At 47.9% G+C, this 12,002-nt stretch overlaps 1 protein-coding gene across 1 annotated transcript in view; it reads right to left on the minus strand.

Moving 5' to 3' along the window:
• Window positions 1–10,486: 10,486 nt before the first annotated feature.
• The window catches only part of LOC107212371 (myosin-8-like), a 3,993-nt gene continuing 2,477 nt past the window's right edge, over window positions 10,487–12,002 (minus strand). Inside the window, exon 5 of the mRNA XM_015645509.3 lies at window positions 10,487–10,641. Within this exon, the coding sequence (XP_015500995.1) occupies window positions 10,618–10,641 (24 nt within the window). The 3' untranslated portion in view covers window positions 10,487–10,617. The remainder of the gene's footprint in view (window positions 10,642–12,002) is intronic.

Below are 12,002 nucleotides of genomic sequence, written 5' to 3' on the forward strand. Positions count from 1 at the left end.
ACAGGAGCACTGGAGGCAGCAGGAATGTGGTGGCACATTCGGCTGCCATCCCCTTCCTGCCAGCCTGCAGACCCCATCCTCTTACCTTGGAGCTTTCTGTGGAGCCAGGGCAGACGTGTTGCAGGGACGTTTTATACGATCTCGCCTGCAGATGCTACAGATGCCTACTCTTTCTTCGGTCAAAAATATTTTGGCAAACCCTCTTTGGCAAAGCATTGTCTGGCAAACTGAACTAAGGGCATAATTGTCATTTGACATGACTAGATATAATTAGAAAATTTTGATGTCTTAGTGGCTATATGAATACATCTCCTATAAACAATCTTCCAAGGGTGTTAAGGAGGGAATCTGGACTAGTCAAAGCACTTAAAGAACTTGGATTCAGGACTTATGGATTTTATTGCTGACTTTCTCATCGACTCACCGCACGACCTGGGATGGATTGCTTGGTATGTCTGTGCTGCAGCTATCCCAGCTGTACAATAGATAAAACAGGATGTTAAAAGATAAATTAGCATTATTAAAACATTTTGGCAGTTTTGTTAGTTTAACCCTGAAAGCAGAAATGCAGATGTAGAAGAGGTGAGGAGGGTGACAGGCACAGCAGGATGGTCAGCCAAACACTGCAGCAGGGAGAGGCTGGGTTCTGCCTGGGCTTCTCAGTTGATGGCTCTGACAGATGTGAGGCAGCTTTAAGGGGACCAGGAGGAGTGCACACAGACACACACACACAGAGGCTGTGTGCTTCTTTGCACATACTTCAGATTGCACATAAGTGGGAGAATCTCTAAAAACTGTTCTTGTGAACCCTCTGATGGGTTATACCTGCTGAGACTCCTGATCTGCGGGTTAGTGTCAGTGAGCAAGATGCTTCCTGCCTTTGCTGGCAATTTAACTAATCCTTAACCAATGCCTGTAACCCTAGGAAGAATAACTGATTTGAAATGCCTTCCAACTGAAACCAGCACACCTACTTACAGATGGTAGAAAAGTCCTCTTTTCAGTAATACCTATACAAATAATTGGATGTATGCACAAACACATCATGCCAACATGCAGTCCCAGATGCTACCTGATACATCCTCAGTCCAGCACTTCCATTTCATTACAAATATCTTGCACACTTAGTCCAAAACAGCACGGGTATGCCAGAGCACTGGGGGTGACAGACTGGGGGTGCCTGGACAATGCTGATGGAGAGAGGGGAAGTGGATTTACTGGTGGAACTGGAGAGATACTGGTCTTGTTTTAGGAATAGAGCACAGTCATGTGAGCTGATTTAAATCCTGTCAGATTTAGGCTGAAGTATTTAACACTTTCTTTGCCTCAGTCATCAACAGAATGAGTGGTTACCCTCAGGGCAAGCAGCCCCTTAAGCTGCTAGTCAGATGGAGGAGCAGAATGGACTCCCTGCAGTCCTGGAGGAATTCATCAGCGACCTGCTGATCATGGACACTCACAAGTCCATGAGACTGACAGGATTCACCTGAGGCCACTGAGGGAGCTGTGGGAAGAATTTGCCCAGCCACTCTCCATCATTTATCATCAGTCCTGGCTAACCAGGACTTTCCTATAACCAGGTGTGAGAGACGGGAAAGATTTGATGGCCAGAGACATTTTGGGGTGCAAGTGTGTGGGGGAAGTGCACTTCCCCACGCCCCACCCCACCCAGAACCATGATTCTATGATTCTATAGCCGAGTGCTGGGCTAGATCACCTGACTTTGGGGATGTTGCCTTTCCAGTGGCAAACAACAAAACCATTCTACTCAGAGAGCTCTTCTGGGATTTTGCTGTTGTGCTGTGCAGTATGTGCTTGCAACTGTGCAAGAGGCAGAAGTGAGGCTCACAGCCAGGCAGCTCTGAGGAGGCAGCCGAGGGAAGGTCTGGTTTGAATGGGAAAAAATCAGTGAGCTGAGGTGTCTCCAGGTGTTGACACTCACAGGGATTTGGGGATTGAATTTAGTGTCAGTAGGTCCCCGTAGTCCAGTGGTAGAACATAAAACCTTTTTTGAAAATAGTCCAAATCTCAAAAGAGGGTTGAGAAGTAGAACACAGCAGTGAAAGAGATCCTTTAATCAAGATGGCTTCTGAATATCTCCAAGGATGGAGATTTCACAATAGCTCTGGGAAACTTGTGTCAGTGCTCAGTCACCCTTACAAGATTTTCATAGGGTGAAAAATCTGTGCATCAGATTGTGCCCATTGCCTCTTGTCTTATCACTGGACACCACTAAAAAGGGCCTGGTTCCATCCTCTGTGCACCTCCAGGTATTTATATCCATGGATACACTTCACCTGATCATTCTCTTCTCCAGGCTGCAGCCTCTGCCCTTTCAGCCTTCCCTTATGAGAGAGATGCTCCAGTCTCTCATTCATCTTACTGGTCCTTTTCTGGACCCTCTCCAGTAGCTCTGTATCTCTCCTGGACTGGTGAGCTCAGCACTGGACATCACCCCAGGCGTGGCCTCAGTGCTGAATTAAGGTCAAGGATCACCTCCCTCTACCTGCTGCAACATTCCTCCTAATGCACACACCATTCATCTTCTTCACAGAAAGGACACATTGCTGGCTCATGTTCAACTTGCCGTCCCCCAGAACCCCCAGGATCTTTATTTGCAAAGCTGCTTTTCACCTGGTCAGCACCCAGCATTTACTGGGTGCCTGGGCTTGTTCTTCTCCAGGTTCAGGGCTTTGCACTTGCTTTGTGTTTTTGGGTCCCAGGTTCACTTCAGGGTTTTGCCTCATCAGTACTCAGCTGCACACAGAAAACACTTAATTTTAAATGGGCCTCGGCAATTGTAGAATCACAGAGGCTCAAATCTTACTGCCATGTTTCTCTGTATTGCTAATTAAGTTATAAAAAGAAGATAAAATGCCAAAACATCAACTACTTTCACTTGAAAGCTCTAAATTCACACACATTTCTTTTTCTCCTCTTTTGCATTAACAAAATAAGACACAAAAACCAGGAACTTCTTGTTCAGTGTTTTGAGTTGTTGTTTTTAAATATCTTTTTGAAGGAAATTAGGGCTAAAGCAATGGCAGCTGTAAGAGCATGAGTTGTGATTACAGGTAGTAAATGAACTCTCAGTCAATGTCCACAGGGGAAAGACTACATTTGTGGAGCCTGGAAGAGGAGACAGGAGTAAATGCTAAAGAAAAAAATGTTAGGAAAATAACCCAACATTCCGTGTTGTAGTGTATGACATAAAACTCATGAAAAGTAAAGTGAAGTGTTTGGTCAGCTGTCATAAGCATCCCTGGAAAGCAGTCTAAGCTACTGAGTATCTGCTTTGGATTTGGTTTAATTTATACAGCTCTTCTCTTTCACCAGGGTATCATTTGTATGGCACTGGTATAGTGGTTTCTTACACAGAAGTAGTCTCTAATCTGAAATGGATGATTCAGATTACACAGTAGTTTCACTCTATAGATCCCAAAAATTTACTTCAGGGAAAACTTTGCCATGTTTCCTCTATCCAGGTACAGCAAGGAGAAATCTGTCCAGGAAGGAATCTGTTGAAAGAAGTGCAAACACCTCAATAAAAATAAAAAAAATAATAAAAAAAAAAGAACAATATATAAAAAAAAAAAATAAGAACAATATTTCCTGGGAACCATTACTATTCTGTCAATTCTATTTCCATCTCTGCAGGGTGAACTTCAGTGGGGCCAGAAGCAAACCAAAGCAGAAATAAGTGGGATGAGGCAGGCTGGAAGCCATCTCTGGATACAGACTGTGCTGCACAGCAATGCAGTGTCGTCAAGGTGCACATTCCCCGGGGAGGAGAAAGGATTCAGTCGTGCTGAAAATAGATCCTTCTTGAGACAGTGACCAGACAGCTGCTCCCTTTCTGCCAGGGCCCAAGATTTGTATTTTGTTCTTCCCATCCCAGCAGTTAACTGAGAGATAAGGAGTGAGAAGGCACTTTTTAGTCGGGCTGGGGAGGGCAAGGGGAAGTTCCTGCAGGTGCTGTGTGTTGGCCACTGGGAACCTCCCCCTCCTGCCTGTTAAGACTCATCAAACTCATCAACTGGAAACACAAGAACGGCCTTTATGGGCAAGGTATTTGCAGTAGGAAAAGGAATGTTTCTTTGTAGTCTTTACCCTTGGGAGCTACTCTCAGGCTCTGTGATTCTCCTGAGACAGATGGCTCCAAGGTGTCCCCTCTGGCTGGGGACATGTCCATGTGTCCCTTCTGGCTTGGGACATGTCCATGTGTCCTCTCTGGCTGAGGATGTCTCCAGGTGTCCCCTCTGCTGGGGACATGTCCAGGTGGCCACTCCCATGCAGCTGGAGCCATGGCCATCAGTGAAATGTTTGATTTCACTTCATTCAATTAACAGTTAATTCCATGCCACTTGCCAAAGCATTTCCTTCCAGAACACCAAATCCATAATACTACTTCTGATGAACATCAGCTGAAATGTTCTTAGCAGCAGCAGCAGGCTTTGGTTGCTTTCAGTCCCTGAAGAGCAGTGTGACCTGCAGGCAGAGTCAGAGATCTGTAGAGCTCATTGGGGCAGTAAAATGCATCACATCACATCAGGAAGGAGCTCTCCAGGTGAGGAGCAGCAGGTCAGGCAGAGTAAAGGAGATTCTTCTCATTACCACAGGCTGGACATATTCTCAGTGGTAACCATGCTGGTAAGCATTTCTCCAGGTCCATCACAGGAATTTAGGGGTGTGGGTTTTTTTCATTCTGAGTTGTCAGGTATGATTTTTCAGAAACATGTGTTTGATACAGCACTAACATCACCTCTGTGGGTTATTTCTGACAAAAACATAACATTGAAGGAAATAAGATTGCATGATGCCCCTGCCCATGTCAGAAAGAAGATTGGATTAGGTGAGATTTAAAGGTCTCTTCAACCCAAACCCTTCTGTGATCTGTGTGACTGAATGGCTGTGTGGGGTCAGTCCAATGGAACAGGCAGACTCTCACACCCAAAACATTTGTCATCATCCCACTCTCCCCAGACACCCAGCCTCTGCATGACATTCCACCCAGGTAGTGAAGCCTTCTAGAGAAAAAAACACCTCAAGATGGTGAAAAATGTCACGTGAATAGAGCAAAAATCAAGTAACTTACACATGGGAAACTGTACTGAAAACAACAAACTGTGCTCTTTGTGTCTCTGCCAGTAATAGGAGACAGAAGTACAAGCACATTCCTACTATCTCTATATGAAGCCTAAGAAGCCTTTGGCCTTCTCAGGTCTCAGTGACCTATTTGTACCCCCACGTGGAGCCTGTAATGGTCATGGGATAGAGCAGATACCCTCTTCAGCAGGGATCCCCTTGCACACCCTGCTAGTGAGCCCTGGGAGGGTGGACAGAGCTCAGAGCTGCTTGGCTTCTGCTCCAGTAGGAACCTCCTGCTGTGGGTTGAGGGCCTGGAGAGCAGGCTCAGGAGCCTACACAGACAGAGGTGTCTCCTGGTGCCTGGGGACAGGTCATTGCACCTGCTTCTCTGGTGACTGGGGTCCCTGATGCCCTGACAAGGAATTGAGATGTGCTCAGGGCCAAGGGGGGCACCAGGAATGAGCAGGACCTGCATGGATGTGCTGCTCCTCTGAGCACACATTATAGCTAAGGTGAAAGAAACTGAGTCCTGCATGTGGTGGGTCACTACTGGTGATTACTCTGCCCTACTTCAACCCAATCAGCTTGCTGGGTGGCTGGTGCCCAGACCCTGACGAACTGTGGTGGGTGTTCCATAATGTACAGTCTGCATATATCTGTTCCTTTTTCACATCTGATGTGCTAGTGACTCTCAATGCAGTGTCACACAGGGAACAGACTGGGTGACAAGCAGCTGTGCTTGGGTGTGCTTCTGAAATTGTGTTCCCTCCAGGACTCAGGAGAGGCACAGCTCACAGAGCAGTGGGGAGACAGGTCAAACAGCAAACTTTCACCTGGGGCTGAGAACTCTCTGTTGAGTATTGGAGTTGTGCCGTTAATCAGACTCCTCATGTTGCCAGCAAACACCAGCGGAAGAGCTGGCCTAGGAGGTGACATTCAGGATGTCCTTTCTGTCACCCACCACAGCAGCTGAGGAGCTCCTGTTACAGAGCAGGGGAGAGGGGTGGGCAGGCTAAGACGCCTCCGGGGAAGACAAAGTCAAAAGACGGCAAGTGGCAAAAGGGGGAGGGAAGGAGAACGAGGATTAGGTGCATAATATTAGCACAAGCAGCAACTGCATCCTAAAAAAGACAGCAATGAGGTGGTATCTTCCTCAATTGGCACACATTTGGGACAGATGCACAAATCCTACTTCTGGGCAGATTTCAGTGCTGTAAATGGAAATAAACTGGTATGGAATTTTTTTAAAAATTAGGCTTTTCCAGGCTAAGACAACCTAGTGGACTACCAGAGAATTTTCTGAGTGACACTCAGTTTATTGAAGTTGCCAACAGGATACACAGCAGAATTTTCTAGTGACATTTCTGACCTAACTTGTTCTTGCAGAAAAGTTCCTTTTGCATCCTTAGAAAATTTATCAATGGTTTCATTATTTTATGTTGGAAGACAGATTCCCTTGTGGGTCAGGCTAAACATTTCTTTAATTGCTCTCTGCATTCATCTCATGTGCCAAGGGAAGAATACAAGTCCCTGCTGCTCCTGAAGGGCAAATCAGTTGTGCAAAGCAGAACAGCTCCAGGTTTCTTTTCCTGGATCATCCTACATAAAACATATACCACAGGGTGGGCTAAAAAAGAGTGACAAGCCAGGTCACTGTGGGGTTGGCCACAGCTGAAAACTTGGACCACTCTGCACCACCCCCATCCACTTTCCCTCTGCCAGAAAGAAAAGCAGCTCCTGATGCTGCTGGACCCCAGCCTGAGCTACCAGCCCTGTCTGGGGACCTGAGGTCTGGCCATGTTGGGGGCTTCCAGGCTCCACCTGCGAGTAGCCCCTGAATTCTTAAGCCCTCTGGGAAGGGCTGGGTTTTCACTCTGTCCTCCCAGTACAGCTTGTGTTCCCAGGTTTGGGAAATGCTGCCTGAGGATTTGTTCTCTGCAGCGCAGACAGCTCTGCTCAGCACTGTGCCTGGCCACGAGGGACGAGCCTTGTGCCTTCTCAGCAGTAATGAAACAACAGAATAAATGCAGCAAATGATTTCTTCAGAACTAAGCTTTACAAAGAATTTCACAGGTGAGGAATGCATTAGTTGTTTGCAGATTATCACTGTAGTGTTTCCCAGCAGTTCCCCTCAGATTTCTCCTGACCTTTTGTCCCCAGACCTGTCCTGAGTTGCCACTTTTTCTGCCCCCACATCCTCTAATGTCTTATTTCTTTTCCTTGTACACATCCATCTTGCTTTCCTCCTCCCAGACCCTTTCTGAACTCCCCAGCACTGTTCCAACTCCCTCTCAGTTCTGTGGTTACTCTTCCACACTCTCTATTAACAATTTTTTTCCACAACAAGAGTCACAATATATCAAGTTCAGCTGCTCACACATAATTCATTGGGGCCCAGCTCTTTTTGATCTGACCATGTTCAACAGGCTGCTCCTCTCCACTGGCCTAAGAGAGGGGACAAGACGTTCTGCAATGTTCTGCTGTTCCTGCAGTGAGCCCTGCTCTCTGCTTTCCTCACCAGGGAAGGGATTGATAGACTGGGACCTGCAAAGCAAAAGATGGTCTTCTGGGTCCACAGGCATTGCATTAATTTGTTGATTTACAAGAGAGGGGGTGTCCCATGCACCCCCCGGAGCCCCGACTGACTGCTGGCAGTACCTGGGCAGCTGCTGTGTTGCCCACAGGCCAGCACATCCCAGCAGGGAGTGCCCACGGCCACGGTGCTGGGCCCCATTCTGATGTTTAACCTTTCAGCTGGCAATGGAGCTGTGCTGCAGAGAGTCTCTCTGGGGTAAGAATAGCAGCTGCTGCCTTGGGACACAGCACACGTGTCCAGCTCCTCCACGGCAGCACGTTGCACTGCGACATAGAAGGCAGCCTACCCGGCCAGGAATGTCTTCAGGCGCTATTAGTGGAAGCAAATCATGCCCACAAACAGGCACAACCCCGCACAGGAGTCTTGGGAGAGCGGGGCTATTTTGGGCTTTTGACATTGAGGATGAAAGGAGACACATGATGGGGCTGATCCTCCTGCTAGGGGCCTCCTCCAAAGCTCCTTTCAGCTTTGTCCCCTCCTCCAGCAATGGCTCTTGTGAAGGCTGAGGAGCAGTTTGGTGTGGCCTTGGAGTGCAGGAGAGGGCAGAGGAAGCTGTGAGTTTTCTGGGGGGTAGGGCCAGTTGCCAGTGCCATCAGCAGTGCCCTGCTGTGCTCAGGGCAGGTCCTGCCTGAGGGTGTGCACCTGTGCCTGAGGTCAGGGCATGGGGCCACCTGCTTTATTCTCAACCACGACCATGAGAGTGAGAGAGGTACCAGGGAGTATTGTAAGGCTCCAAACAACTTGCTGAAATTGTGCATTGGAAACACAAATCCTTTGTATCCAGAAGGGTATTTACTTCTTTCTACTGAAACTCTATTTCTGAGTGGTTCTTCAGCACCAGGAATGTTTGAGAGGTTCGTTTTCTTCTTCCCAGACATCACTAATTCCCTCCCCAACTTATTCCCATCCTTTTCTCATCCTCTTTGTGGCGTGGATTTCTTTCATTCCACCTTCTTTTATGTCTCATTTATTTCTGTTAAATTTACCTTGCTTTGTAAAAAGTTGCAGATTAAACTGTCAGAGGAAAAAGTCACCACCTTCCCAGAAGAGTTTTCTGGCTGGATCAACCAGCCAAGTTGGTCTTCCCTGTGTCTCCATATTCAGCTGGACTGATGCACAGCAGCAGTGATAGCAGGCAGGAACTCAGTTCAGGGGACAGAGCATGTATTGGGTAGCTTATAAAGCACTGCCAGTAAATGCAATCTCACACCCTTGGGGGTCAGTCTCATGCTAGCTCCTGGAAAAGGCCACCTGGCATAGTCACAGCCTTTTAAGCCATTCCCATGCACATCCAGCACTGCTGCAGAAAAATACTCCATCAGCTCAGCCAGCAGACAAGAACCACAGCTCCTCATTCATGGTTATTTCTCCAGCAGCCTAATTAGTTACCCTCCTCAGTCTGGCTTTGCCAGCACCTCTGTACTTGTTGGGCATCCCCTGTGTCTGTCAGAACACAGAGCAGTGGGTGTGGGCACAGTCCACCCTTGGCTGCTCACTTCAAGGTCAGGCTGGTGATAAAGTCAGTCTTTACCCCCCATTTAGTGCTGTATTTTGTGGTTCAGGTTCCCGTGGATCACCTGGCCTGGTGATGACTGAAGCAGGGCCTCAGCACTGGAGGCTCTGTGCCTGGGATGTTGGACAGGGCTGTGTGCTTCTCTGGGCATCCCCAGCACTGCAGTGCTCATTCTTGTGCTGCCCTGGACCATCATGGCTCAGCACAGCCCAAATTTCTTTGCAGAAACTCCAGCTGTGAGGGTTTGTGCCCCATGGCCGTGTGTTTCTTTCAGTCTGTTTTGCTTCTTACTGGAGGCAATGGCAGCACAGGCTTTCCACAGTGTTCCAATGCTAATCCTGAGCCCAAACCTGCCCTCGTGCTCTCAGGATCCTCCTCCCCTCCAAACCAGCCACACCCACATGCATGGTGTGTTATGCCAACACAGGCACCATCGTCCTGGACAGAGTCAGCCTGGGGACTCCAGGTGCCAGGTGGGAAAAGCCAGGCTCTGGGACCTGCCATTCAGCCAACCCTGTCATGAGTCAGAGCCAACACAAACCAAAAGTGAATTCCACTTTATGAAATGGGAAACAGCTGCACTGCCAGCAGAAAGGAGCTAATGCAGTGAATGTAGGGATTATCCTGCTAAAGCCACATCCATGCAGAGCCTTGCAGGGGCTGCTGTGCTCTGCCCTCTGTGCTTTGGGTCTCAAAGAACCAGGGACTGTGTAGCTGGGGCAAGAGCAAACAGCAGACTTTGGACCAAAAGTGGGCAAGAGGGCTGAGAGGATTACATGACAATGCCATGTTGACACCTGGATACTCTGGAATGAATAATGACAGGCTGGTAGGAGTTACTAGACCTGCCTAGCAGTTAGTAATTTTCTGTTTCTTTTGCACAGTTAGTCCTAAACAAGTTACAACTGTTTTTCTGCAGGTTCATGAAATAGAATATTGCACTGAGTAACCAGTAATTTGACAAGGTGGGTAGGGTCAGTGACATGGCCTAGGAGCACAGCAGGACTTTGGATTGCATCCTGAAGCACAGCACTGTGCCAGGAGCTGCTGAGAACAAGGTGCAGCTGGGAATCTCTCTCCTGAGAATGTGCTGCTTCCAGGCTACAGCAGCTGAAACAGAATTTGTCTCTTGGGAAAGCAAAACGCCTGTCAAACCTCTAGGTTTTCAATTCAGGATAAAATTGGTCAAACTGGTCACAGAAGCAGTAAGACTCAAACCCTGAGCTTTGACTATACTTAACTTAGTAATAAAATGAAGCTCTCGTTTAAACATTCACATTTGAAGCATCTGAAGTTTCAGGTATCTATTTTATTGACACTGGTGCAGCAGCAGCAACAGAAAATATTTGTATTCATAAACCAAGGGAAAACTACTTCCACACCTGGAGAGATACTTTTTGGAAGTTATCCCAGAAGAAGCTCATTTCTCAGTTCCTAACACCACCTAGAAAGGAGAGGCTTTGTTTAGTCTACACATGCCAAGATGAATTTTTTGATCCCTAAAATCATCCATCTCAGGGTACCATCCAGCTAAGATGTACAAGTGGAGCCTGAGCCAAGGCAAGGATGTCTGGAACCCTTAAAACCACTGTGTGAGTTGAATATATGCAGGTAACACCAGGATGGCCACCATCCACAGCTGAAGAAAATATTAATTCCATTATTTCCCTGGCAAAACAAGGACACTGCTAAGCTTATTCCATCTTAACAGGGGCAAAAAGCAGCAAGACCTAAGCCTTGCATTATGGGCCTAGAGCTGTCACCAGGCTGTGCTTTACAATCTCTGAACTTCTTATCTCGCTTCCCCCCCTACAAGGCCCCAATCTTATGGGAAGAAAGCTTTCAAGTCTTTACCAACATTCTGTTACCTGCTTTCAGAAAATTCCATTTCTTCTTTAGCACACAGAAAACAACCCAAAGGAAACACATGTTAAAAACACGGGAAAAAATTTAAAAATCTGCAAAGCAGATACATGAATTCTCTCACACTGAGTATTTTCTAACATCTCCCAGGTGCAAGGGAGTATCAGGCACCTCAAAGCAGGTTCTAAACCTACAGGATATTGCAGAGAGTGGTCCATAGTCAATCTGTTCAACCAGCCTTCACCTGGCATTATCCAATAGATGATACCTGAAATCTTGCCTCTGTCTGGGCTGCCAGTTCAATTAGAGATTGAGCATTCCCTCTGTAAGGTTATCTCATGTATAGGGAGGAAGGTTCCTTTGCTCAGGAACCTGGACTCAGCTGTCCTAGTGCATCCCCTGGGGTGTGGGCAAGACAGCCTGGCAAGCACTGAGTCAAAGACTTTTACTGGTGCAGAGCTTTAGGTGAGGGTAGGAGGGACCTGGACAGGCTGGATTGATGGGCCATATCAAACAAGATGAGGTTCAACAAGACCAAGTGTCAGTGCTGGCCACAACAATCACCTGCAGGCTGGGGACAGAGTGGCTGGACAGCAGCCAGGCAGAAATGAACCTGCAGATGCTGCGTGACAGCTGACTGAACATGGGCCAGCAGTGGGCCCATGTGGCCAAGAAGGCCAATGGCACCTGCCTGGCTCAGGAATGGTGTGGCAGGGCCAGGGAAGTGATTCCTGCCCTGTGCTGGGCACTGGTGAGGCCGCAGCTCGAGTGCCGTGCCCAGCTCTGCTCCCCCAGCTCAGGAGGGGCTGGAGATGCTGCAGGGACAACAAGGCTGGGGAGGGGTCTGGAGAACAAGTCCTGTGAGCAGCGGCTGAGGGAGCTGGGGGTGTTTATCCTGGACAAGAGGAGGCTCAGGGGAGACCTCATCACTCTCTACAACTC

Source organism: Parus major, chromosome 18, assembly GCF_001522545.3.
Source record: "Parus major isolate Abel chromosome 18, Parus_major1.1, whole genome shotgun sequence".
Taxonomy (NCBI): Eukaryota; Metazoa; Chordata; class Aves; order Passeriformes; family Paridae; genus Parus; species Parus major.